The 27067-nt window shown below is 39.3% G+C and overlaps 2 protein-coding genes across 3 annotated transcripts in view; both read right to left on the reverse strand.

The window, feature by feature from the left end:
* Nucleotides 1-5621, reverse strand: part of LOC126177072 (steroid hormone receptor ERR1) — a 474719-nt gene extending 469098 nt beyond the window's left edge. For both annotated transcript variants that reach the window (XM_049924364.1, XM_049924347.1), the window contains exon 1: nt 3844-5621. The gene's annotated coding sequence lies outside the window, so the exon portion shown is untranslated. The remainder of the gene's footprint in view (nt 1-3843) is intronic.
* Nucleotides 5622-5809: 188 nt separating this feature from the next.
* Nucleotides 5810-27067, reverse strand: part of LOC126177063 (ubiquitin carboxyl-terminal hydrolase 34) — a 479314-nt gene continuing 458056 nt past the window's right edge. Inside the window, exon 52 of the mRNA XM_049924303.1 lies at nt 5810-6495. Coding sequence (XP_049780260.1) covers nt 6248-6495 — 248 coding nt within the window. The 3' untranslated portion in view covers nt 5810-6247. The remainder of the gene's footprint in view (nt 6496-27067) is intronic.

The raw sequence follows: 27067 nt of genomic DNA on the forward strand, positions 1-27067 counted from the left end.
CTGCTTTCATAAAGTTGCATTCTGTCTGACATTTTGCCCACCACACACAGAATAGCTTTTCGCCCCCCCCCCCCCCCCACACCTCACTGCCCCATCTCCACAATATCTTGATCAGACCCTATGCTCCTTCTGCACCCATTTCACTGTCCTATATGGCTCCTACCCTTGTGACTGTCCCTCCCCTTTAGACTTGTCGGATGCACACACCCTCCTACTACCATCCACTGTAACTGGAAAACATACTTTCAAAGGAAGAGGAGAGCCACCTGTGAAATGAGGTGCCACGTAACAGCTCTTGTAAACCTGTTGGGCCTTCTGTATTGGTATGACTACCACCAAGTTATCAGTTAGAATAAATGGGCATAGGCACACACCTGCCTGGTCTAAATTTACATTAATTTCAGTGGTCTCAGTATTTCTTTTCAGTATTTCCCAATCTGTATATCTATCCACCACCCCACCCCACCTGTCCGCTTTTATTGACTCTTGTGCCTGATATTTTGTCAGTAATTTCTGTCTTGCTTATTACCCTGTCTTCCACATTTTAGCTCTCAGGTTTTCAAATCTTGTACAATGCAGGCACACACAACCAGTCTTTCCTTCTCATCCTGTGTTACGTCTCCCCTACCTGGGATCGTGGACGACTTTTCCATAACTGTAACCATTTCTGCAACCTCGCCAACTCTTTTATTCACCCCTCTTTGTTTCCCTTCAGTCCTTCTGTCAAAAGAAAATTTTCAAACATTGATTATTTATGTAACTTTTAAGTAAGTTGACAACTTCAGTTTTGAATACACAATTGACATTAGTGCTATGTCACAGTAACATACTAGTTCTTCTCTCCTCCTCCATTCTCCTTGCAGTAAAGTGCATACAGATACATTGTCAGTGTAGTTTCATTCATTCATCTTGTTGATGACATTTGCTCAATATTTTGATGCATGAATGAGCAATTTAGTGTGGAGTTATTAAGATTAATCACTTCTGTATTGCTGTAGTGGAATGTGCCAACAACAAAACATTGCATAGACAAAATTTATGTTGGCAGTTTAGAAGTTATTTCTATTCAGAAATTTCTCTATGAAACAAACAAAGATGTTAAGCCCAAAAACTTTATCTGTTTTCTGATTTACAGTGTAATGTTATATAAACAAGCAGGAAAATTTGTACTGTGATTATGAATGTGTTATTCAGATAGTTATGCATAATTTTGGTGTGTGATTGCAGCATTAAATGTACTCAGTAAAACTGCATAAAGTTAGATGTGTTTTATGGTAGATTAGTATACATTGCTTTGAAATCACATTGTAAATAGCTCTGCTGATGTATCTATTCTAGTGAGCATGAGTTTGACTTTCTGGTCCTGACATGTTTAAGTGTTCCACTCTTATTGACTTTTGCATCAGACACAAGACTCATCAAAGTCAAGATTCACAATTTACAGGTGGTGTAGTATGATATCTGTATCTATGTCAAAAAAATAGCAGAATACAAATTATCTCTCATGAAGCATATAACACCATTCACTGCAAGCAACAAATATACTGGTACAGGAGACAGCAACTCTATATGAACTGTCTTGCATTAGGTTGGAGTCATTTTTAATTTAAAATCTTTTTAGATGAATTATATCTTCAGCACAGAACAGTGGGTACTAAAATTTTCATATTGTCATCTGAATATTAAAAAATCATATCTTTGCTTAGAAATTAGGGAAATGCACCTAGATTTATACAGTCTGCACTTTTTTTTAATCCTTCTGCTACATTCACTGACAGTAATTGTTTTAGGGCAACATATTAATGTAACTCATCTCAATAAATGGACAGGGTAAAGACAACAAGAATAGATGCTATTTTTGCCAGCAGACTAGATTATTTCTTGCAGTGTGGTTGCTGTGTCACATTATTAATATCATAGTACAGTAAGCTTGTACTCACTGAATGTGCCTAAAAGCACACTTTTAAAAAAAAAACATGAATAAGAAATATTCGTTCACATTTGAAATGATACAAGTTTTCTAATATTGGCCGCTTGTGGGTAAGAGAAGTGCAACTGAGCTATGGTCAGAATGCTTTAGCCATCCTGCTACATTTGAGAAAGAGTTTTTGATTTGTAAGATAGTTCATTTGCTCCATTCATTCATCCTAGGGTTGGCATTCCTTTACTTGGTTTGAGGGCGTGTGATCGGCAAGAAAATATCATGTGATCAAATATAGCCAGTTGAAGTTTTATAATAGATTTTTTTTCTTTGCTAACCACTCTCATTCCGATGAAATTTTTTCGTAAAGTGCTCGCTCTTTTTGATAAGTGCACTGAAGTGGTAACAGCACCTTATGGAAAAAAATTCAATAATTGCTATTTCAACGACGCCAATAACGCAGCGCGAGGAAATTGTCACGCCTCCCCTTTACACGAGAATTATTTTACGGGATAGCTAATGAAACTTCTTGATGTTTTTACGAACTCATTTACCTACGCGCAACAACTTTTTTCTCTCTTTCTTTCTGTGTTCCCGGAGGATATACCTGGCAGTAAATTCTGGCTGTGACGGAATTACGAACAAAGCTGGTAATATTCGGAATCATCGGAACTGATTGCCGCTTTTTTTTTTTTTTTTTTTTTTTTTTTTTTTTTTTTTTTTTTATGCTAGGAACTCAAGTTAGTTCTGGTACAACAAGGGTACTTTTCACCTTTTACACCGCAGCACTATTGTATAAGTTCTAACAGTGTATGAACCAATACTGCAAGACAGGAAACTAAGAATATACGTCAAAGGCTTGTCTCACTCGGAGTGGTTTTTTCAGCAAAAAGTGTTGGTCTTGAAACATGCCAAGGCAATCATTGGCCAACATATGTTACTGAATATTTACAAATGTGTGATATCTATTTAAACATGATCTCATTCAGCCGTGTGGGGTGTTACTGAGAAACTATGTCGTCATGACCCACTTACATTGTTTACTTTGCTGGGAATAATTTGCTGGAAACGAAATTGAAAAGGAACAGTAACTAATCCTATCTTAATTAAAAAAGTAAAGAAACTTTATTCGTTACCTATGCTATCATTCCGAGACCATAAAAGCTAGACAATTCCACAGCTTTGTCAGTATTATGCAGAGCCTGTGCCAAAGGTTATCATGCATTATTATTTAATGATTATACTAGTAATCAACATGATTTCTTTATACAGTCATGATTTACTACAAAAAAGTAATGTCACATTAATTTTTAACACCATTTACGTTCTAGAAGCTACATAACCTATAACACGTAATCCAACTTTACGTAACTATATTTGATAAATTTAACAGCTAACACATTGTATCAAAATATTGTGTTAAATCATTTAACGAATGACTGACTATACCGCACATTATCTTAATTTTCGAGTGTAGGGTTAACGTCAGCTTAAATAATACATTACTATTGTGGAGAATAAAACGGTTAGCTTTTTCTTCTTCTGAGATAATTTCGTCTCCAGTGGAGAAAATTTTGTTTATTTACTAAGCATGGTTATAATGGTACATTTCGATAGTGAAACACCTAAATAAATTTCTCAATATGGCAATGCAACAAGAACTGCGAAACCATTTATGGCTGGCATACTTTTGGTTCAACATACTGTACACTGCTTTATTCTTTCTAATAAAGACGATTCACTTCACTTCATGGTAACTATTACAATTTTCAACTAAACATGACGCGTAGCACTAGCAGACTGGTCACCGGGCAGAAATGGTACCGCCCCCTACACAATTTGTGTGTTTGTTCTTAACTAAGACAAAGGAGAGCGCTTCGTGTTAAAAAGTAGTTACGAAACTTCCGAATTTTTTCTCTTACCTTATTACTTTCAGTCAATATTGCCCTCAAAAAACGAATATTCGAAAAATATTCGTACGGATTTCTAGTGCAGATCATTACCGCCAGATGCCACCACATATCGTTTTAACACCGAAGATGAAAATATCGGTTACGTCAAAGATGCTTAGGCGATCGAAGACAGAACGAATAGTAAATACTAAATAACAAGATTAGGCGACAAAGCTCGCAGAATAGTATTGAATAAAATCGCCTATGATTTGATCACAGGGGTTATTTGTACATTTTTATAACCGTGTATTCTCTTTTAAATACATGTTATTTAGAAGCTTTGGTCACGCAGTTTATTCAGTGATGGTTAGGTAGTACAAAATTGTTACGTATTGTGCCTCTCTTCTAGAAATGGCAGATATTGCACCAAATGAAAGGACATTAGTTTACCAATGGTTTCTGGCTTTACTAATAACAAACAAGAGATGCATCGGTATTCTCATTTATTTTACATCGATAATAAAATCTGACACAAATCTAAGAAATATAGCTAATAATTTTCAGTTATCAGTCAAAATCTTTGTACAATAAATATACTTATTTAGAACACGTACAAAAATGCATTCTTACATGTATATAGATAGATTCACACTCCTTGCACAACACACACACACACACACACACACACACACACACACACACACCTCTTCCTAAACTGTGCTTGCAGAAGTTGTAAGCAATAAAATAACACTAACAAATTCTCTCATACATTTAAAGACTAGGTCATTCAAACAACTGGCACAACATTTTTCACTTTGTAAAAAACAATACTGATCCCACTGCACATTTAAATATCACAAAATAACAGCACATCTTTAACTATTAGGCTTAGCTGCTTTGTCTTGTGTCTACATTACAATGAGTTTAAATACACACAGAGGAAGGAAATATGTGGTGACTTTATCTTTCAGATAAAGGAAATGACTGTGACTATGCCACATGATAAGATACACCACACATCATGCAAACCTTCACGAGGATTTTTACAGATTAATGAAAGTCTTGATGCTTAAGAATTCACATGTGTAGCCTTTCATATTTATAAACTGAGCATCAAAATGCACAGCTCCTTGTATCTTGCTATGCATAATTTTTTTTCTTAAAATATGTACATTCATATTTACATGTGTACAGACAGTGGCATACCATCATTACTTACATATAGGCAAAATTACACAATTTCTTTTCAACATATTCAGTTACAAGAACTGGGAACACTTCCACATCAACACACAAATTATTCATTTTGAAAATATTAAATGACTGCTTACCTTAGTAATTATACAAAAGAAATAAAAATTTCCAAAGTGACTTGATGGTGACATTTTTAACAGATAAAAAATATTATACAAAAGTCAGTCTAATTGTGATGTCAGAAGTAACGCTTCTGTATTTTATAAAGTTTTTACTCCCTTCTAGAAGAAAGAGGAAATAAAATGTTTAAGGATGGTAGTGTAATTGATGCCAGTGACCAGTGTCAGGACTGAAAATACTAAACTTCTCCAGTTACCACTATTGCCACAAAGTGGACAAGATGTGCTCCAGTGCAAAAGCAAATGGTTTGAAATGTATCATTTGTTCCCAATCATTATGCCCAATTTCACAGATAAAAATATCAAAATTTCCATTACAATGTCCACAGGTCACTGCTCACAGCTATAGAGGAGGCAGAAGGTAAGACTAAGTCACTTAGCCGAAGAAATTGGCTAGATATGCCAGAAGAATAGCAGATGTGACAAAATAAATGAAATCTAAGTAAGCATTCATACTGGAGTTGTTATAATGTCTAATATGCTTCTATGTGCAAGTTCTTGGTAAATAATAGTGCATACGTTTTCTAATTAATTCGTTTAAATAAAAATACAGCAATCCCAGTATCACACAATAAGAACCGATGTTCCAATGAACATAGCCTAACTGCTGTAACATCTTTCAATTATTTCTTTTTTTTTTCTTTTTCAGATTGCAAGAGCTTGCAGGATTCCCCATTTCATTTACAATTCAGAGTTTCCATACACTCAGCATATGACAACATCTGTTTACAATTTCTGATGTTTGTGAACACAGAGAATTATTTCTCATAGTATGACACTACAGAAACTTTATAAATCTAGTAATATTGGAGTAGTAGTGACGGCAGAAACAACAAATGATGGAAACCAAAACTGGCAAAAATCAATATTTTATAAAGCTTCAGTTAATGGTTGTTGTTGCTTTTAATCAGCACCTAGTCATTTCTGTTTAGCTGTTCTTCCATCTACCTAGTCACATGCTACCAGAGTATTAGCCGTAGAGGAGCTAACAAAACCAGTCCCTGAATGCTACAGCATCAATTCTAAACCTCACATGTTCTTTAAAACATAAAAGTGACCACTCAACTTTTTTTCTCAACACACGTCTTCAGATCAATGATAGTTTTTTCTAAAAGCTCAATGCAGCTGACAGAGAAATGCTGTGACTTGCTTGAGCAAGGTGATGAGCTCTCTGTTTTATCACTTGAAGGTGATGGTGAGGGGGATGAGGCAACTGGTTCATCTTCATCTTTCGATCCTGATGGCTTTGGCTCTGCCTCCTCTTCTTTCTTCTCAGCACTTAATTTTCTTTTCTTGCAGGGAACATCATCTGTAAGAGATCCATTCACCAAGTTACCACCAATTTTTTATAGTCTCACTTTCAAAGTACTAATTACAGTAATCTGTCATGTAAGGAATCAAATGGACCAAACATTACCAAAAATATACAATGTGTTATATCAAAAATAAATCCTACAATACACAACACACTGTTTTCACAAAATTTCATACATTTACTTCTTTTCAAGGTACTACCACAATTCAAAATCTTTTCTCATTAGTGAATGCAGTCACATGTGTAAATCATCAGAATGTGATACAGAAATGCCCTACCACTTTCAGATCTCCTTCTGTGTTCCTAATTAATACATGAAACATCTATGTGAGAAAAATGTTCCAAAACTGAACTACACTCAAATGGATAGGCATACAACAAAAAGTGCCTTGTTTGTGACAACAAATGTAGTTTTAAATAACAGTTGACATAATTTCACCAATGGCTTCTGTCCCATAGTGTCCTTGTGTGCCTCATTTTGACCTGAGGTTCTTTTTATGTCAAACATTCTTCATCTGTATCCACATATGTGCCACCCTCCTCCAACCACACAAACACACTTATTCTTACATAATGTAAGGAAAACTGAGTGTAATATTTCATTAAATAAATAGTTTTTGGATTTATCTACCAATGAGCTTGCCCTACTTGCAGTAGCAGCTTTAGCACTTTCTTGTTTCATGTATTTTGCATGTTTCAAAAATTTTGTAACTGAATAAGAACTGTGACCTAACAAGAATACCATTCAGGTTTGAGTAAAAAGTGAGGCTGATGAAATAATTTTTATCTTATTTGGAAGATTATTGTAAATTTGTATCACACTAATTGTAGTGGCTAATGTCCTTACTGATTTAACTGAACATGGAACTTTACTTCTCGCCTTGTATCGTGTTCATAACCATTAAAGCTTTTATACTGCATAAATTCTTTGTAACCTACTTACAAGATTCTAGTACACAGATACAAGGGATGGGAGGATCGATGGCTTTTGAAAGAGCTGCTTGCAAGAATCTGTTTGTCAAATTTTTTGCGTTGCCCTTACTGATCTTCTCAAAGTTAAGAAAATGATGAAACTAGGTGGCATACTACCCCAGAATTGAAGTCCGTGCTGAAGAAAGCTCTGGAACTTGGCAAAGTAGGCAATTCGAACGGTGTGGAAACTTTTAACAGAAAATAAATGTAGACTGTACAATATTTTATTTTGTGAGCATTTATCTTGCTTTTGTGCATTTGCCATTTGAAATCCTTTTGAAACAAAATGTCAAAAAATTTTATATTTCAATTTGGCACCCTACAGCGACTGTTGCTCTGAGGAGGGTGGGGGTAGGCACATTCGAGAGTGTGGGCCATAAAGTTGTAGCTCCGCTTGGTTTAGTTAGCATTATGGGAAGGACAGAGATGGAGCAAGGTGTTTGCTGTTGAGGCATAATATTCTAATTGTCACTAAATCATCACCATGCAACATGCATTCCGTACCCATTTCAATACTGTGGTCTGTGGTTGCTTTCACAGCCGGCAGTCAGCTGTTTAATTGATAAACAACTTAAGGAAACTGCTTGTGAGAAGAAGAAAAAGCCCAGTCTTTCGCAAACAGTCACGTCACCCCAAAACATTGAAATGGTAAGGCTTTCTTTTCTGCGATACCCTCAGTGCTCTGTCTGCAAACATTTAGCTGCTCTCGAACTGTCTGCTTGTTCTGGACATCTGATCCTTCACGAAGAACTAAAATTATATCCCTACAAATCGACTGTGATGCAGGAACTTAATCCATATGATTTTGTTTCTCAAGAAAATACATATGAGGCACTTTTCTTTGTATGTCTCATAAGGCACTTTTCTTTGTATGTCTCATGATGCACTTGTTTTCTTCAGTGATGGGGCTCACTTACTCCTTTCAGGAACCATAAAGAAGCAGAACATGCACCAATGAAGCCCTGATACCCTCAGGCAACTTCGTTAGCATCCTCTACATTCACAGCATGTAAATGTTTGGTGTGCACTATCGTGAATTGGAATAACTGGTCCCTGGTTTTCTGAAGAAAATGAACGGGCAGTTTCAGTGACTTCTTACCATTATGTCCATGTTAATCAGGAGTTTTTCCTGCAAACACTCAATGCGACAGATGTAGGAGACGTGGTTCCAGCAGAAAGGTGCCTTGGTACATGCAGCCCCTGTGTCAATGACTGTTTTGTGGCAACGCTTCCCAGGATGTCTCATCTCCTTGAGGGGCAATCTGCACTAGCAAGCATCATCATTGCCTAATTTGGTACCTGCAAATTTTTAATGGGGCTATCTAAACTCACTTGTTTATAGCAATTGTTTCTAGCACCCTGGCTCACCTGAAGAACAAAATTCGTCAAACTGTCACTTACAAGATACCTGTCAATATGTTGGGAATAGTCGAACGAAACTTCACAATTTGAGCAGCACAGTGTATTGAGAATAATGGGCGCCATCTGCCTGATGTAATCTTGAAAACTGTGTAAATGTAAAATTTAAATGTTGCTCTTGATGCTGCTCACAGAATTAAATATGTACCTACATTACTTTTTTTTAACTGAGTTTCTAAACAAGCAAGTTGCTCTGCCCTACTCTGTAGCTTCTCACAGAACCTTTGAAGTGTCTGGTTCAAGCTTTCCATTCATCCAAACCAAGAGTCCATGATTAGCTCTGGCAACAATAGTGCAGATTATGAGCTTCACTGAAACTCCATGAGCAAGGCTGGACTATACAACTATGTAGTTGCCGAAATGACCTCAGATGGCAGACAACAGGCATTGTTCTTTCCAGTGCACATTATAACCAACAACAGATTGAACTATGATTATGATTAAAGACCCCCTACTGTTTTGTGCTAGATTTATCTTGACACACAGCACTGCAGGGTTCCTATAAAGTGAAGTGGAAGACAGCACTGCAAACTCGTTTGTTACAGGAATGGGTGTAGTACTCCGAGTTCTCCCTGGTCACTGCTTCCCCTATGCAGGGTTGTTAGATCTACCACTGACCGGCCACTCATTTAAATTGATGAGTGGTGATCAGTCCTGTATTTCCTGGAGAAGAGACAGAATCCACAGGCAAGAATAGTACTTGAGATACCTTTGTTATATAACAGCTACTCACTTGACAGCAAATGACAACTAATGCTATAGAATGGATTACATTTTTCATGGCACTCAGTGTTCACAAATACACGATATAACACACACACACACACACACACAATGAAAGATAATGGGGAAACAACATGAACAGCATGTTTAAGTTGTACGTAATGTGTTTAAAGTTTGGATCCAGGATTTTTAAACACATTTGACACATATGACCTCACTTGTAAAACAATGAATTTACAATTCAGCTTATATATATAAATGTGTCAATTGCACTTGGCTGTTTTCATGACACCTTTAATGCCAGCATGCCAAAGAGGATTCTTTCAGTATCCTAACCACAACAAACCACGTCTTCTGCATGAGAGGGCTAACACGACAATAATCTCTTAGAATAAGAATGAAACTAATGAACATCTTGATGCAACAATAATAACTGTGAAAAAGCACGGGTTTTATGGAATTCTATCTTATACATAGATGCACTTGATAGTACTACAGACTGTTTCTGCAAAGAATGACATGATATAGTACTGTTAATGTTTGAACTCTGATGAAAATTACACTTTACAACATGATAAATAAGTGTTCTCAATCTGCTTTTGACACTTTTTAAAAATTTCAGTTTCTTTTCAGAAAGGGAATGAGGACCCACTGATGTTGGTCATCTAGTTCATTCGTAGAAGCTAGGAGTGCCACACTGAAGCACCAAAACAAATGGTATAGTCATGCATATTCAAATACAGAGGTACGTAATTAGGCAGAATATGGCACTGAGGTCGGCAATGCCTATATAAGACAACAAGTGTCTGGCACAGTTGTTAGGTTGGTTGCTACTGCTACAATGGCAGGTTTTCAAGATTTAAGTGAGTTTAAATGTGATGTTATAGTTGGCACACAAGAAATGGACACAGCATCTACGAGGCAGCAATGGAGGGACTGAAGAGAATCATTTCATGTGACAGAAGTACAACCCTTCCGCAAATTGCTGCAGATTTCACTGCTGGGCCATTAACAGGTGTCAGCGTGTGAACCATTCAACGAATCATCATTGATATGGGCTTTTGGAGCCAAAGACCAACTCGTTTACCCTTCATGACTGCTCGACACAAAGCTTTACACCTCACCTGGGACCATCAACACAAAGATTGGACTGTTGATGACTGGAAGTATGCTGCCTGGTCGGACGAGTCTAGTTTCAGACTGTATGGGCTTGTACGGGTATGGAGACAATGTCATAAATCCATGGACCCTGCATGTCAGCAGTGGACTGTTCAAGCCTGTAGAGGCTCTGTAATGGTGTGTGGCATACGCAGTTGGAATGATATTGGACCCCTGATACGTCTAGATACGACACTGACAGGTGACATGTACATAAGCATCCTATCTGATCACCTGCATCCATTCATGTCCATTGTACATTCTGATGGACCAGACTCTCCAGATATGAACATTATCGAGCATATCTGGGATGCATTGCAACTTGCTGTTCAGAAGAGATCTCCACCCCTTCGTACTCTTACGGATTTATGGACAGCCCTGCAGGTCAGCAACTGGAAGCAGTTAATACCATAAATTATCTGGGAGTACGCATTAGGAGTGATTTAAAATGGAATGATCATATAATGTTGATTGTCGGTAAAGCAGATGCCAGACTGAGATTCATTGGAAGAATCCTAAGGAAATGCAATCCGAAAACAAAGGAAGTAGGTTACAGTACGCTTGTTCGCCCACTGCTTGAATACTGCTCAGCAGTGTGGGATCCGTACCAGATAGGGTTGATACAAGACATAGAGAAGATCCAACGGAGAGCAGCGCGCTTCGTTACAGGATCATTTAGTAATCGCGAAAGCGTTACGGAGATGATAGATAAACTCCAGTGGAAGACTCTGCAGGAGAGACGCTCAGTAGCTCGGTACAGGCTTTTGTCAAAGTTTCGAGAACATACCTTCACCGAAGAGTCAAGCAGTATATTGCTCCCTCCTACGTATATCTCGCGAAGAGACCATGAGTATAAAATCAGAGAGATTAGAGCCCACACAGAGGCTTACCGACAATCCTTCTTTCCACGAACAATACGAGACTGGAATAGAAGGGAGAACCGATAGAGGTACTGAAGGTACCCTCCGCCACACACCGTCAGGTGGCTTGCGGAGTATGGATGTAGATGTAGATGTAGATTTGTGGTGTCAGTTCCCTCCATCACTGCTTCAGACATTAGTCAAGTCCATGCCACGTCATGTTGTGACAATTCTGTGAGCCCACAGGGCCCTACACAATATTAGGCAGGTTTATCAGTTTCTTTGGTTTTCAGTGTATATATAATTGTCATAGATTATTTTGTGCTCTATAGTATACTTAAAAAAGTTCTGGTAATTCTTTTGAGTACTGTGTATCCCAATGTGTTGTAAACATTGTGTTACTGTGTAAATGTGCTACGGCATATGCAATCACTAATGGCTCACTGGCACTGTGTTTCAGCATCCCAACCAGGACTAAAAACATAATTGACAAGCAGAATCTGGGTTGAGACAATGTGGCAACCGGATGTGTTTAAGCTGTGCTTTGCATTAATGGTAACAAGGTAAGTTTGCTGAACTGGTTGTTAGTTGTTTATTGGACATTTATTTCATATTATAGTGGGTATTTTGTTTTGTTGAGGAACACTATTAGAAAATCTCTTTGAATTAAAGGAGATATACGTTGAAGTGTACTTCTGAACCTGATTGAAGCCTATAACATTTCAATTTCACCATTTTGTTGTTACGGAAAGTTTAAGTAAATAATTTAAGGGTAAAGGTAATAGTTCACAGAATAGTAGATGCTGTGAGTCATCAACAGGCTGTACCCCTCATAGTCCCAGCCCCCAAACCACACTGCCCCTCTTAAATACACACACACACACACACACACACACACACACACACACACACACACAGTGTATTCAGCTGTCACAATGTGTGTGTGTAATATTTGTCTGAAAGCTAGCTTAGTGTAGTTCATGTTAATGTGCCTGATGAGTTGTTATTTTTACTCTTAAATTATTTACAAAGTTTTTCTTCCAATGAAGTCAACAAGTTCTTTTATAATTCATCTATCGTGTTATGTTAATGTTGCTTTTGTGAAACAGAGATTCTAGAAATTTGCAACAGTTTATCTGAAGAGAGTGGAGGCACTCTGAGATTCACACATGCATAAGGGAGGTTCAGATAACTTATGCTGATATAGGGATGATGCATACTGTACGAGTTTTCGAGCTCCCCTTTGAAATTCCCTGTGGTCATGCGGGTCAAGTTCTAAATAGTATGGGTGAGTAATTTCTGTGCCTCAGACAGGTGGGGCAAGGGATGTCCTTTTCTTGTCCTCATTGGAGTTAAGAAAGTTAATACTGATTTAATGAATCTCATTCTGTTATTCATAATCTATCTGCATACTGCACACTATTTATAAAAGACAGGCAGACCAGCAATGTGCTGTGTGTAACTCCTCTATACATGTGCATGCTGAGTGCTCAAGATAGTGCTTAGCCCAGCTGTGCTGGCCAGGGAGATAGCTGAGCACACGGCTGGCACAATAAACATGCCACTGACATATGCAGCCAAGACTAAATGGACAGCAGTGGTACATAGCAGGATGCTAGAAACATACAATAGAAAAATTTGATGACTGTAAACATAGAAATGCTAAGCAAACCAGAGTTGGTCAACTGAGTTAACAACACACAGATAGTGGTGGAGATGTGCTATCTTAATCCATTCCAAATGAAGAATTTGGTACAGTGCCACATAATCCCCGAGAAGCAGAACAGCCTATCCATGAGCAGAACCTGAGGGACCAAAAACTAGAAAGACTTTGCATCAAATCAAGTCAAAGACCAAAAAACAAACTTACGACAGATTAGGAATACAAAGACACTGCCATTAAGTCCATCATCAGTCAAGGCAAGGAGGACAATGGAAGCATCCCCTTTCCCAGTCCAAGTGGACAGAACAAACAGCATTGGAAGGTCCAGCAATCAACGTTCACATTTCAAGAACAAGAATAAAAATCTGAGGAATAGCACGATACAAATGTAGGTAATATGGATTGAGCTACTGAAATGGAATCTGAGGACGAAAATGAGGTAATGACAACAAGCAAATCACTTCCAACATTGACTGATGGCAGAAATGCTGTTGAGGACCTTCATGTAATCAACTGAAAGTCACTGTGATAAATGCTGGAGAAAATTGTAAGCAGAACACATTACCAAAAATAACGTGATGCATATGGCCAAGAAAAAATTTACAACTATCTCTCACAGGATGGCACAAGTATATAACATCATAAAAAAAAGAAAACTTGATGTTCATTGCTCCTCTTATATTGTCTTTTACTTCAATTTCAACTGTGGTGTTTATAAGATGTGATACTTATTTCACTTAACTCAATCTGGTAGGACATTCTTGGGCTTTTAAAAATATAACACACCATGTACTTTTAAGAACTGAAATTCAAAAGAAAATCTTAGATAAAGAGGAGGAAGATGGTAAGCATAACTGTTTGTTTTTGCATGGAGCATTTTAAATAGGTCGCTGGAGCAACAAAGGGTACACAGTAACTGGAACAAAGAAAAAATCATTACAGTTTTCGAGAAGGGTTGTAGAACAGATACACATAATTAAATGCCTATAACGCTGATCTCAATCTGTTGAGGAGTTATGGAACATGCTTGACACTCACATATTATTAAGTTTTGGAGAGCGAAAATCTCCTCTGTGACAAGTCAACACGAAAACTGTAAACAGAGATCCTGCGAAACTCCACTCACTCTGTTCGCCCATGAGATTGAAGTGCTGTAAACATTGGCAGGTTGTTGTAATGTTTCTTGGCCTGAGGAAGGCATTTGATGTGGTTCCACACCCTTATTTAGTGTACAAAATATGAGCTCACCGAGTACCTGACCAGATTTGTGATTGGATTGAGGTCTTTCTTGCATACAGAACCCAACATTTTCTCGTAAAGGAACAAAATCAAGGTAATTTCAGGAATACCCCAAGGAAGTGTGATGCAAATGTTACTGTTTGCAACATATACTCTTGATGTTGGAGATTATGCTGGAATCTCTATGTAGCAGTCCACAGAGGGTGCACCTATTTATTAGGAGGTGGCAATGGCAGAAGATTGCAGTGAATTGCAGGAAAACCTGCATTGAAATGTACTGGTGCTGGGAGTGGCCGTGACTATAAATGTATGTAATGTGCTTAAATAGATGATGAAACCCACTATTGGTTACAAATCACTGGAAATAGTAATAGCACTGTCGGCAAGCATGGTGTACTCGGGCCTTGTGAGGCTAAATGAGGAACTACTTGATTCAGAAGTAGCTGCTATGGTCACAAAAACTGACAACAAGCGGGAGAGCAGTGTGCTGACCACCTGTCCCTCCATACTCACATGCAGTGATGCCTATTGGTCAAGGATGACATGGAAGTCACTTGGTACCATTTCACCTTATGAAGCCCGTTCAGATGGAGACAGAATTTGGAGTAAAATGCTGATGAGTTACCAACCACAGTGATCTAACGTAGAATGGCCATATACAACAACTGTAGAAAAGCAAATTAAGTGGCTGAAATTCATTACAAAAGCTTGAAGAAACATAATTCATCCACAAAAAAGAGGGTTACGAAAAATTTGTTCACCTGATTCTTGCATATTGCGTGTTTCATCATGTGACTGTTTAATTGGTGTGAGAGCATTATGGAGATGCTACACAAAATCCAATGCAAAAGTTACAAGAGACACACTGTGAATTATGGAGTGGTTTCCTATTGAAATTCTGGTAGTGTATGTTCCAGGAAGAGTCGAGCAACATATTACTTCTCCTATGCCATTTTTAACCAGAATAGGAAAGGGTAAAGTATTTATTACTGTTAACCTCAGGGTCAGCCAAGTTATGTTTAACTTCATGCTTGCACAATGTACTGCTCTCATGCGGCCCGAAACTTGGCTCGTCTTGGTACTACTCAGCGTTGCTTGGCCCTTCTCAGATAGTGCGAGATTTCATTTAGCTGTGTAATGTGACACTTTTTTTTGAATTTGGTGTGACTTATTTTTGTCAGCATGACTTTCTTTAGTTCGGCAGAATCTTGATGTAAGGACTGTTTATCCTTTGCTATTTGTTCACTTACAGATGAAGTTCATACGTCCAACCGGTGTTTGTGTAAAAGAAGGCAGTCTAGTGATCTACCATCACAATCTTTTAAAAATTAATGGGGATCACAGAGGAGAAGGGTGAGAACTCTCAATATCTCTTATGTAGCTGCATAACCAGTGGGTATCACAAATTTGCTATGTGGCATGACAACACCACGCAGAAAGAATTGAAAGATTTAGTTGACAATGAAAGAGCTAAAAATTACAACAATAAACAGGTGATTTTCATGGGATTCATTGTTCTGTACATAAAGAAACACTTTGTGTTAAATATGCAGGCATGGAAGACAAGATGGAATTCGTGGTGTGAACGGTAAGTTTTCTGAAATTGCACACATCACTACATCCTCAACTGCAACATTTTTTGACGGAACTGAACAAATGGTGTGGAGTCATTATATTTTACTGAAAAGTATGTTGTTTAGGTAGGCACCAAAATTCAGGGAGAAGAAATAAAAACTTTGAGGTTCGCCAAAGACACTGTAATTCTGTCAGAGACAGCAAAGGACTTGGAAGAGCAGGTGAATGGAATGTACAGTCTCTTGAATGGAGGATATAAGATGAACATCAACAAAAGCAAAACAAGGATAATGGAATATAGTCGAATTAAATAAGGTGATGCTGATGAAATTAGATTAGGAAACGAGACACAATGGTCGAAGTAGAGAGGATATAAAATGTAGACTGGTAATGGCAGGAAAAGTGTTTCTGAAAAAGAGAAATTTGCTAACACATAATGCAGATTGAAGTGTCAGGAAGTCTTTTCTGAAAGTATTTGTATGGAGAATAGCCATGTAACAAAGTGAAACAGTTTAAACAAGAAGAGAATAGAAGCTTTTGAAATGTCATACTACATAATAATGCTGAAGATTAAATGGATAGATCATCCAGCTAATAAAGCAGACTGGCTATAATTGGATTTTTAGTAAAGGATGGAAGGGTGTGTGGGGGGAGGGGGGTAAAAATTATAAAGGGAGACAAAGACATGAACACAGTAAGCAGATTCAGAATGATGTAATAGGTTGCAGAAGTTATTTGGAGATGAAGAGGCTTGCACACAATATAGTAACATGGAGACTGAAGACCACGACAACTACACGTTGGTTAAATCAAAGGAAATGCCTGGACTGTGTTTTCGATTTAAGATCTGCTGTTGTTGAATTTCTGAAGGAAAAAGTAAGGCAAGAATGAAAATTGGAAGATCCGCAATGGATTGCAGACCTTGCATCTTAAAAATAGAGCTGAGTACCGACTGCCCTTGGCGAGACATTGCAAAGTGAGAAGAAACTTATTTGTGATTTAGAAAGAAAATCACATTGTGAAAGGTACAACTTCTGGTAAGGAACACTGCTCAATTCCATAAGCTCACTGACATAAAAGAAAATGTAACTTTTGAACAATCCATTGTGGTGTTGAAAATTACAGAACAGCTTTCTAAACATTTGTGGGCACTGCAAAGCATACATATGTTTTTGAGCTGTTTTCAAGACTGTTTCCAATATCATGTGAAAGCACCCCTGTGCACCTGCAGATTGAATCACTCGATCTGCAATGTAATTCCCTTTTAAAAGACAAATTCTTTCATGTTAGAGCTATCCAGAAGTTCTACATCGTTTTCTTCAAGAAAAGTTTCCAATTTTCCATAATGAGGTTGCAAATGTGACATCAGTGTTCTGATCTACATATGTGCCTGAAAGGCTTTTTTTGGTTATGAAACTAAATGCTTACGTGGCAACCTGAATGACGATATGTAGTTGGCACAGCACGAGAGGCTTGGACAGAAGTATCCAAAGCCTTCATGGTCCCTTTGATTGCCCTCAGCTTGTTGCAGGTTAAAATAGTTTGCTGTTCCGTATCCCAGATTTTCAAAATTTGATGTCTCAGTTGCAACTGTATGTCTATGATTGGTACTCTGAGTTCAAGTTTGTCTCCTGTGATTTCTTCTTTAGCTAGTTTGTCAGCAGTTCATTTCCTGGTATGCCCATGTGGCTTTATGTCCAGATGAATGCTACGGTTGTTCAGAAGCTGTGTAGGTCAATCATAGGTTGCTAGCGACCAAAACATTTCTGAGGTAGCATTGATACATTCCTTGAAAGCAGCCCATAGAGTTGCTACAAACTAGGAAGTTCTTTGTTGGGATAGTTTCGATGTGTTGCAGAACAGAAATATGACTACCAATTCTATGGTGTTTACACTATGTGAGCTTGGTAGGAAAAGCTTTTTGTACCCCTTCGTGTATCCATCATGCAGATGTATTTCGAATTGGGGTAGTCACTGAGAAATGAATGGAATAGGTGTCTGAAAGTGGTGGGGTGTGTATTTTCCTCAGGGCCACAGAAGGGCTCTATCTGAATCACAGGACTGGGTGCACACTGAAAGGGAACTCTGTGTATACAGATGCCCTTGCACAGGGCCTTCAATTGTACCCCAGTTGATGTATCTATTTTTGTGCAATTTGTACATGGTCTGAACTGCTGGCTGTGAAACAGAGTCGAGTAACATGAATGGGTAGGCATCTGAAAAATTGTGACCACATAGTTCGACAAGAGTTGCTGGCATCTGACCCTCAGTGGTGGGATACCTCCTCCCAGAAGAACTGTGCAGTCTGCACCCCAAGGGGCGTTGCTGAGAAATCTGAGGGTAAAGTTTCCTCGTGCAGTTTGCCTGTAAGTTGTATACATGTGTTAACCAAGTCAGCTTACTATCAAATAAAGGGCCTAAAACTTTGAAATTTTTTATGACTTTAGGTAACTGGTTACCTAGGTAAAATTCTGGGTGAGGATGCACAGGCCTGAGTTAAAAAAAGTGCACAATGCAAGTATTTGTAGAGGAATATTGATACCCATGATTCACAGCCCAGTTTTCTACTACCCATATGGCTCCGTAAAGTTGAGACTCTGTGGTACACAATGATGTAGAGCTGTAATACAGGCAAAAGTTGTCCACAACAGTGACGACAGAATCAAGGGTCCCACAAGAGTCAGTATCAGATGTGTGCAACGAGCCTGCGTGGACCGCCTGGGACCGTAGGGTCGACTGCCACCACCCAGTCAGCCGGTCGAGCCGCACCAGGGTCTGTTGGGCAGTGTGGTGCCCCGCCAGAAACAGTCCGCCTGGCCACTTGTGTGGCTTGGCTGCTTGTGAAGTCGTTTGCCCACCAGGCATCGCATTGTTGTGGGTGAGAAACAAAATCTCTGTGGCTTGTTTGCAAGCAGCTTTTTCCTTCACACAGCACTTAACAACAGAGTACTTCATCTCTGGTCTTATATTAAAATAACATGTCTGTAAAACATCAGCAACAAGATGGTTACTTAAATCTCCACATTTACTTGTAATTATTAAATCAATTTATTGTTAGGCACATGTGAGAAACGTCTGTACCTTATGATGCCATCAAAATAGTTAATTTCATTAATGGTCACCCTACTAATTAGTAAATTTTTTCAGGATTAACCCAAGTATTTACAAGTTTTGACTAACACAGACGTAACATGGTTATATCACAGCAGAACTGTTCTCATATTGTACGACATTTATCTTTTTCTCACCCGGTACACCTTTCCTAGGCAAAGTATACGCTTCCGGCTTAGCTTATTTGAAAGAAATTTTGTTAAAATTTGACAACTGAAATTTATTACTTCACAGCCCAAACACAAATCCGTGCAGTGTGCAAAACCATACGAATTGTTCATTAAAAGCCTTGCAGTTTGGGAAATCTGTCTAAACTCCTATCAAATTGCATGCTTAGATGCCTTTCATGATTTGCTAGTAGAAATTCATGTTACTTTGGACGAAAATGTGAAGAATAAAATTAAGGAACCTTTGAAGGGATTTGGAAAAATTTCAAACACAGTTTCCCTGCTCCATCTAGTAACAACAAATGGATTCGCAATCGCTTGAAAAATACAATAGTTTTGGAATCTACGTGAAGTGTAAACTGAAATGAGCAGGTACTCGAAACTTCTAGTGACTAAGTTACAGAAAATAAATCTTCAACACCGATAAGTTTCTAGTTTAGCTAGGAGACAGAGTTTCCAGTTCTATCAAATAAAGTGGTAATAAGTTCATTACCTCTCTCATCCACATTTCTGTGCAGAAAGGCTTTTCCTTCTTACCCGTATACGAAAAATAAATCCAGGAACAAACTTCACAGAGAAAACAATCTGAGACTGCCTTTACCTTCTGTGGTTCCTGATTTTAAAGTTATGTCAAATGCGAAACAGGTGGATCCTCCTCAACAAATTCCAAGGAAGTGTTGAGCCAGTCAATTCCATAATGAAAACATTTAGGTTAACAGAAAAGTGAAAAATACTTTAATATTGCATACTAGACCTACCCACTGTACAACAGCTTCATCAGTCCTTTTGATGTGGTACAGGTGAAATGTAAGGCACTATAAAAGCATTAGGGCTATTAAATGATTGGTAAATACATAAAACTGCATCCAGTGACTTTTTTGAAATAGTTATTTATTCACTGCATGAAGTGGTTTTCAGGCCCATCTTCAGATGGGGTACAGGATTTTACATAGTATTTCAAACATAATGCTAGCTAGGTTGGTTGGTTGGTTTGGGGAAGGAGACCAGACAGCGTGATCATCGGTCTCATCGGATTAGGGAAGGATTGGGAAGGAAGTCGGCCGTGCCCTTTCAGAGGAACCATCCTGGCATTTGCCTGGAGTGACCTAGCTAGGTGCTGACTCTTTTGTTATTAATATACATCTGTCTGCTTCCATTCTAACGGCCAGTTGGTATCAACAAAAGCGCCCATACTGTCACAGTAAGCAAAAAACTAAATTTTGGAACCAAATTGGCAGTGGCAATGCATTAAAGCATCTTCCATCTTCTTGTCACAAAGCCAGCACCTAGCATTATGTTTGAAATACTATGTAACTTGCTGTACATCATCTGAACATGAGCCTGAAAATGTTTGAAAACCACTTCATGCAATGAATAAATAACTATTTCAAAAAAGTCACTGGATGCAGTTTTACTTATTTACACCAAATAAACAGTCACAGGTTCTTTAATATCCATAATGGAGAAGCTTAATTAAACCATTTGCATTGAATTCAATTACTTATATGTACTTCTTTGTGTTGCATCCATAATGTTACATTACGCATTACTTTTCTTTGTAAGGGCTCAAGAATGTCATGTTCCTAGCATATAAAACCTTAACGATTCTCAAAGGAGTGCAGACGATTCAGAAAGCTATTCTGCATGTGAGTGGCCTGCCAATACCGCTTCCCCAGTGCCACCTGTTTCCCGGTTGCACCGAGCCTTGTTGACACCAGGGCTCAGCCAGATACCTGACGAGCCGAAGGCCTCGACAGCACATTGCGGCTCGTGCACTCCATTGCCGCTATACTTGAGCTCGAATACCCCTGGTGTGGGCAACAGGATGGAGCAGTTGGCCGCAGCCGAGCTTGAGTGGGCAGATATGGCACAATGCATGGCTCTAGTCACAATACCACCAATTGCAATGGTGAAAAGGCTTACTCTTAAAACTGATTCCTAGGGGAAATCTGATTCTTTGTTGTGGCACCAGTCTCATCCAGCCATAGGGTATTCGAGGCAGCCACATGCGTAATTTTGCTGTTGAGTGTTCAATAACACTGGTGTTATGGTGGGCTGGATTGCTATACACTGTAGCGTAAAGCAACACTTCACACCCGGCTACATGATAGGAATTAAGTTACTGCCACTATACACATGGCCAGTGCAAGTACGTACACCCACAATTCAGCCAACAGCTTCATTCCATCGCCATCATGCATTTGTATGGCACAGTCCCTGTGTTAATCATCAGTCGGATGTACAGCCGAGCAACTGTAGCTTCATCGAACAGCATCATCAACCAAGCAGTCATTTGTCTATGAGCTGTCAGATAGTCTCCACAGTTTTGGACTTTGAATGGGTACTGCTGAGGCAAGGCCTCTCATTGGGTGCTGTCACCTGACACTCCAGCTGGCCTTTAAGGTTCTGGGTTCAACTCAGTGTGCCTGCACATCCCTGCCAACCGCCTTGGGCCATAAACAGAGTATGTCTTTCCAACCGGAAGCTTGCTAGGTTCTTGAGTGGACAACCGTCTCACATCAGCGAGGCTGCCGAAACCACCAGCCTCCATTATGCTGCCTCACTCACTGCTACTAGCCACACCGAGCACCTGGGCTGCTGCCATCAAACTGCTGTATGAGAAATGTCAAATAATAAAGAATGTTTCAGTAAGCCACCTTCCTTGACTTCACACTTGCCACCTTTCCTGGAAGAACCCAGCCCCACAGCCTCTCACACACAATGATTTTTGTGGCAGCAATGGCTATCCTGCAACACTGGTGTGAATGTAGTGGTCCAGCAAATGTGGCATCAGCAGTGGAATCGGTGGAGATCCTGCTTTCACCGTCAATTGAGAGTAAGTAGCAGATGTGTATCCTGTAACCACTCTGGGGTTCCTTGAGACCATTAGTCCCGAGTTTAATTCCATCCTCTTCCCATTGTCCTATTAATACATTTCAATTACATCAGGTACTCAGAAAGTGTCCAAAGGAAGAACCGATGAAACCAGTTACACGCTTGCAGTTTAACCTACCAGTTCTTGTGACTCCATGTGTCAAATCGCATGATGTAGTATATTGGACATGCCAACAAAGCGGGCATAATACCAGGCAATACAGAGAGTATGTGCAGCTGAGACATGGAAAAAAACTGGTACTGGGGAAGTACATATGAGTGTACATGGTAAGCAAGTGGAAGTGTAATTTATTGTAAACAGTGTTGGGAAGTGATTTAGGAATTTAGGAGTCCTTCAAACACCTGTGATAGTAGATACGTGGTTTGATGTCCACTGAGTACCTGCACTCAGTGTGGAGCTTCTCTCCACTCCTGTATTACACTCCTTCTGATTCTATCTGTGATTCTTTTCTCCAGTGTGGTAGTTAAAAGAAATTAGTGCTGCAGCAGTGTCTTATGGTTTGGGTTTTCTGTATTCTCATCATGACAACAGTGTAGTAGGACAATACCTCACAGAAAGGTCACAGGCCGTGACTTCATTGTTATATTGTTCCTGGTTCTTCAAAGCTCAGTAAGCATAATAGCAAAAAATCAAAGCACGATATTATCAGAAATGATGTAAGAAATAATGGGAGTCATGATGGGAGAACATATCTGGTTTTGCGAAATATGACAAGGAGAAAACGCTATTGTGAAACAGAAGTGGATTAAGGGTTCATGTGTTGAAGGCTGTTTTTTTTTTTTTTTGCTCCGACCTAGTAATAAGATGTTATAGTTAATAGGATAATGTACAACATGGGGAATAGGATGACTATGTAGGTGAAGATGAGTGATATGGTGTGATGATAATTTTGTGTGGCTCACTGGCCTGTTGCAAGTCTTTCAATTGGATACCATATCAGCAACTTGTGTGTCCTTAAAACCAACGGCACCCAGTTTTTCCTGGACGGTCCCTCACCCAAGAACTTTCCAGGCCCAACATTGCTTAATTCAGTGATCAGGCAAGAAGTGGTGTTATCAATGTGGCACGATTCTTGGCTTCTGATATGTTGAAGAAGCTAGTGTAAGAAGGATAATTCACAGTAATGAATGAGTACTTGATTCTCTACTTTTAGATAAGTAAAAGTCGAGTACTAAGGTGGAAAAAAAAAATTGCATCAAAGCTGCAAAAAGAGGAGAAAATGTAGACACAGTTGTATCACCAGTAATTCATAGGTTCTGTAGTAGCTTGGAATTCAGAGCACTGAATTCTCCCAAGGGAAGAATTGTTGTGGCATCAGTCTTAGGCAGACCACAGCAGACAGGCCACAGCCCAGCCAGAGACCTGCAGTCTAGCCTCCTCCATAATCTTGGGACTTTTGCAACAATGCTGACATATGGTATGATAAAATATTCAATAATAACAAATTTTTTATTGAGCCAGCATTCATGACACTGCACTCGCCATGAGAAGATCCCATCCCCACAGCTCCCACACACGTCATTCTGGGGACACAAGTTGCCATTCTGCAACAACGGTGTCAGTGCAGTGGCAACACAAACATTACACCATTACATGCTGTACACACTGGTTGCTGAAGGCTAAATCTACCTGGACCCGGAACGGTCAGAGCTGATACAAAATTCTGTATAAAAATTGGTAAAAAAAAAAACCCTGAAAACCCAACTAATGCACAGCACACAGGATGTGATGGTTCCTGGCAATATCATATGTCTTCTGCAGATTGAAGTACATGGTGGTCAGATATTGGCAATGTGCAAGAGCATTGCATACAGCAGATTCCTGATGTTTCAGTTGATATGTGGGGAACAAAGTGTTCGAAAGCTGCTTAGATATTATTGTAAATATCTAGGGCTTCCAGGCACCAACACATTCTTCAACTGATCAGTCTTTCAATAATTTACACAAACCATCCATTAAAGAGATTGGTTGATAGTCAAAATTTGTGGTTCTTTTCCTGGTTTTAGGATAGGAATATTGATACTCTCCTTCCATTGGGAGAGAAATTCCCCGTGTTGTCAAATACAATTGAGAAACCCGAGGATGTGTTTTATTCTGGTGTTGCTAAGGTGTTCAATCATCTAACCGTGGATTTTAATGCGTTTAGGGGCTGTGTCTCAACACACTGCTAAAGCCCTGTGGAGCTCCCATTTACAAAATGGAACATTGTATGATTCCAGGCCTTGTACAAGGAAGAACAAGTAGGTTCATTTAGCTAGGTGTTTCCAGATCAGAAAATTTAGATGATAGTTACTACAAGTGAACAGTTCGGTGAAGTGTGCTGCAAAACATTCTGCAACGACCAAGGGATCAGAAAAGATCCCACCATTCAGGTAGATGCCAGGACCTACTGTGGATGGTTGGTGACCACAAATGTGGAGTTTAGTCCATACCTGAGACGATGGGGCAGTGACTCTCACAAATGGTGCATATTATTCTCAACACTTCTCTCTCTTTTCTATCCAAAACCCGCACTTTTGCCCAAAAACTTTCGAGAGCTATTAAATATTCTGTAGAAGGATGGTATTTATATCATAACATGCTCGCTCTTCTGTGCCCTCTGATTGTTTTTTTCTTCCAACCACCATGGCACAGGTTTTGAGTGGGGTGGTCTGAAGCTATTGTTGCCTCCAAGTGTGTGTAATTACCAATAGCATTTTGTTCCACTCCTTTGGTATCATTCTCTTGACTGGCTTCAAAACTTACTTTGGAGGTGAAAGCTTGCCAGTTCACTTTCAGGAGAAATCAACAAGGTGCATGTTCCACTGGTTGGTGGTTTGGGAGGGAGAGAGTAACAAGAAAGTGGTCGTATGGTCACAGAAGACATCATGTATGTTCCCCAGGATCAAAAGTGAGATTCTCTGGCTGCAGATTGTAATATCCATGGTTAAATATGTTCTGTGGACAGTATTGAAATGTGCTGCAGCCCCAGTCTTAAGTAGCAATATTTCCTGTCCTGAAATTTGACCCAGGCTAGAAGTGTTTTTGCTGCTCACTGTAGGCACTGAAGCTCCCTGTGGAGACAGCTGTACACTAGCCCCACCAACTCATGATATGGTTTGTATCCGTTTGGGTGTAGATAAATATTAATATACTGTTACTCCGACAGTAGACACAAACTGCCATATCTTGTATGACAGTGTTTAGAGGTACCTGCTCACTGGAAGTGTCTGAATGTATGATTGGGCAGATTCTTCCCAGATGTCCTCTCAATATTAAAGTGATTCCTTTTCTACAATCTACAGGCTGTGGCTCTTTCAACCATTGGTTGGTGTTAGATTGCTGGCCTGTTACATCCTGGGTGGAGGACAGTTTCAAGTGTGCACTCTTCCCTAGTGATACCAGAGGAGAACAAGGTGTGTGGGGCTGCACTGGTGGGGTGGTTTCCACTGGTGCTGTGTGGTTGGGGGTGATGTAAGCTGATGTATCCTTCCTCTGCTGAGAAACAGGCTTTGAGATGCAGCTAGTGCCAGGAGTTGCCACTCAAGATAATTTTATTATCTTGCTAGGTGGGGATTTGGTTACAAAGTTTGGAAAAAACAATCAGAGGGCACAGAAGAGCGAGCATGTCATGTCAGATGGGTAGAGTCATTTGAACTTTTTCTTAGCGACTTGTTATGATAGGTGGCCTTGGAGTTTCCTCTCCTTCTAGAATACTGAACATGTCAACGAATGAGATGAGTGGTGGTCTGGGAAGTTTACACATGTAGGGGGTTGTTCTCAAAGTCTACAGTCATCTGTTATCCTTCTACACACCCCACAAGTATGTTCCTTAATAGAGCAGGATGTGTCCAAAACTCAGGCATGTAAAGCATCTCATAAGTGGAAGGAAATAGGGTTTTACCTCACAGTTATAAACCATGATCTTAAGTTACTCAGGTAAAACATTTCCATCGAAAGCCAGTGCCCAACCTATTACCCTTAGGTATCATCTGAATGCAGATAACAAAATGTACTCTGCGCCACTCTAGATTAGCATGCAGTTCTTGATCTATTTGTAATGAAGGTCATGATGGGGGGATGAGATCATTTGATTTTGTTATGAGGAGAGATGGTAACTGATATATCCCAAAGCTTGTCCTTGGCCTGACATGCCTGAGATTGATTAGCATTTAAAGTTTTCTCTATTTCAGTGACTTCTTCATACCTAGTCTCCATGTTTTCATCAAAAAACAGTGGCTTTGTTGTTGCCAAAGATTCTCAATTGGTTCTAGAACACAATAAAAACTGAGTGAACTATCTAATTTCATTTCTTGTTGCCTGCCTTTCATCCCACGGCATGGTCAAACATGGAAACACTATGTAATTGTAAGCCTCTGCATTGAAACGTTGTTTTCTATCTGCTTAGACAGCCAAGTAGGCATTGCTATTAGTATGAGTAAGTTTGGACCATTTCATTTCATTGCAGATGGTCCCACCCTGATGCCACTCACTCTGACTGGAGTCCCTCACCCTGTGTGCAATCCGACCACGACAAGGCAACTGTGAGGGTACATGGTGCCACTTCCATCCTACAACAGACTGGCTACCACAATTGATTTCAGGCGTGAACATGATGTTGTTGTTGTTGTTGTTGTTGTCTTCAGTCCTGAGACTGGTTTGATGCAGCTCTCCATGCTACTCTATCCTGTGCAAGCTTCTTCATCTCCCAGTACCTACTGCAACCTACATCCTTCTGAATTTGCTTAGTGTATTCATCTCTTGGTCTCCCCCTACGATTTTTACCCTCCACGCTGCCTTCCAA

The sequence above is a fragment of the Schistocerca cancellata genome, chromosome 1 (genome assembly GCF_023864275.1).
Source record: "Schistocerca cancellata isolate TAMUIC-IGC-003103 chromosome 1, iqSchCanc2.1, whole genome shotgun sequence".
Lineage (NCBI taxonomy): Eukaryota > Metazoa > Arthropoda > Insecta > Orthoptera > Acrididae > Schistocerca > Schistocerca cancellata.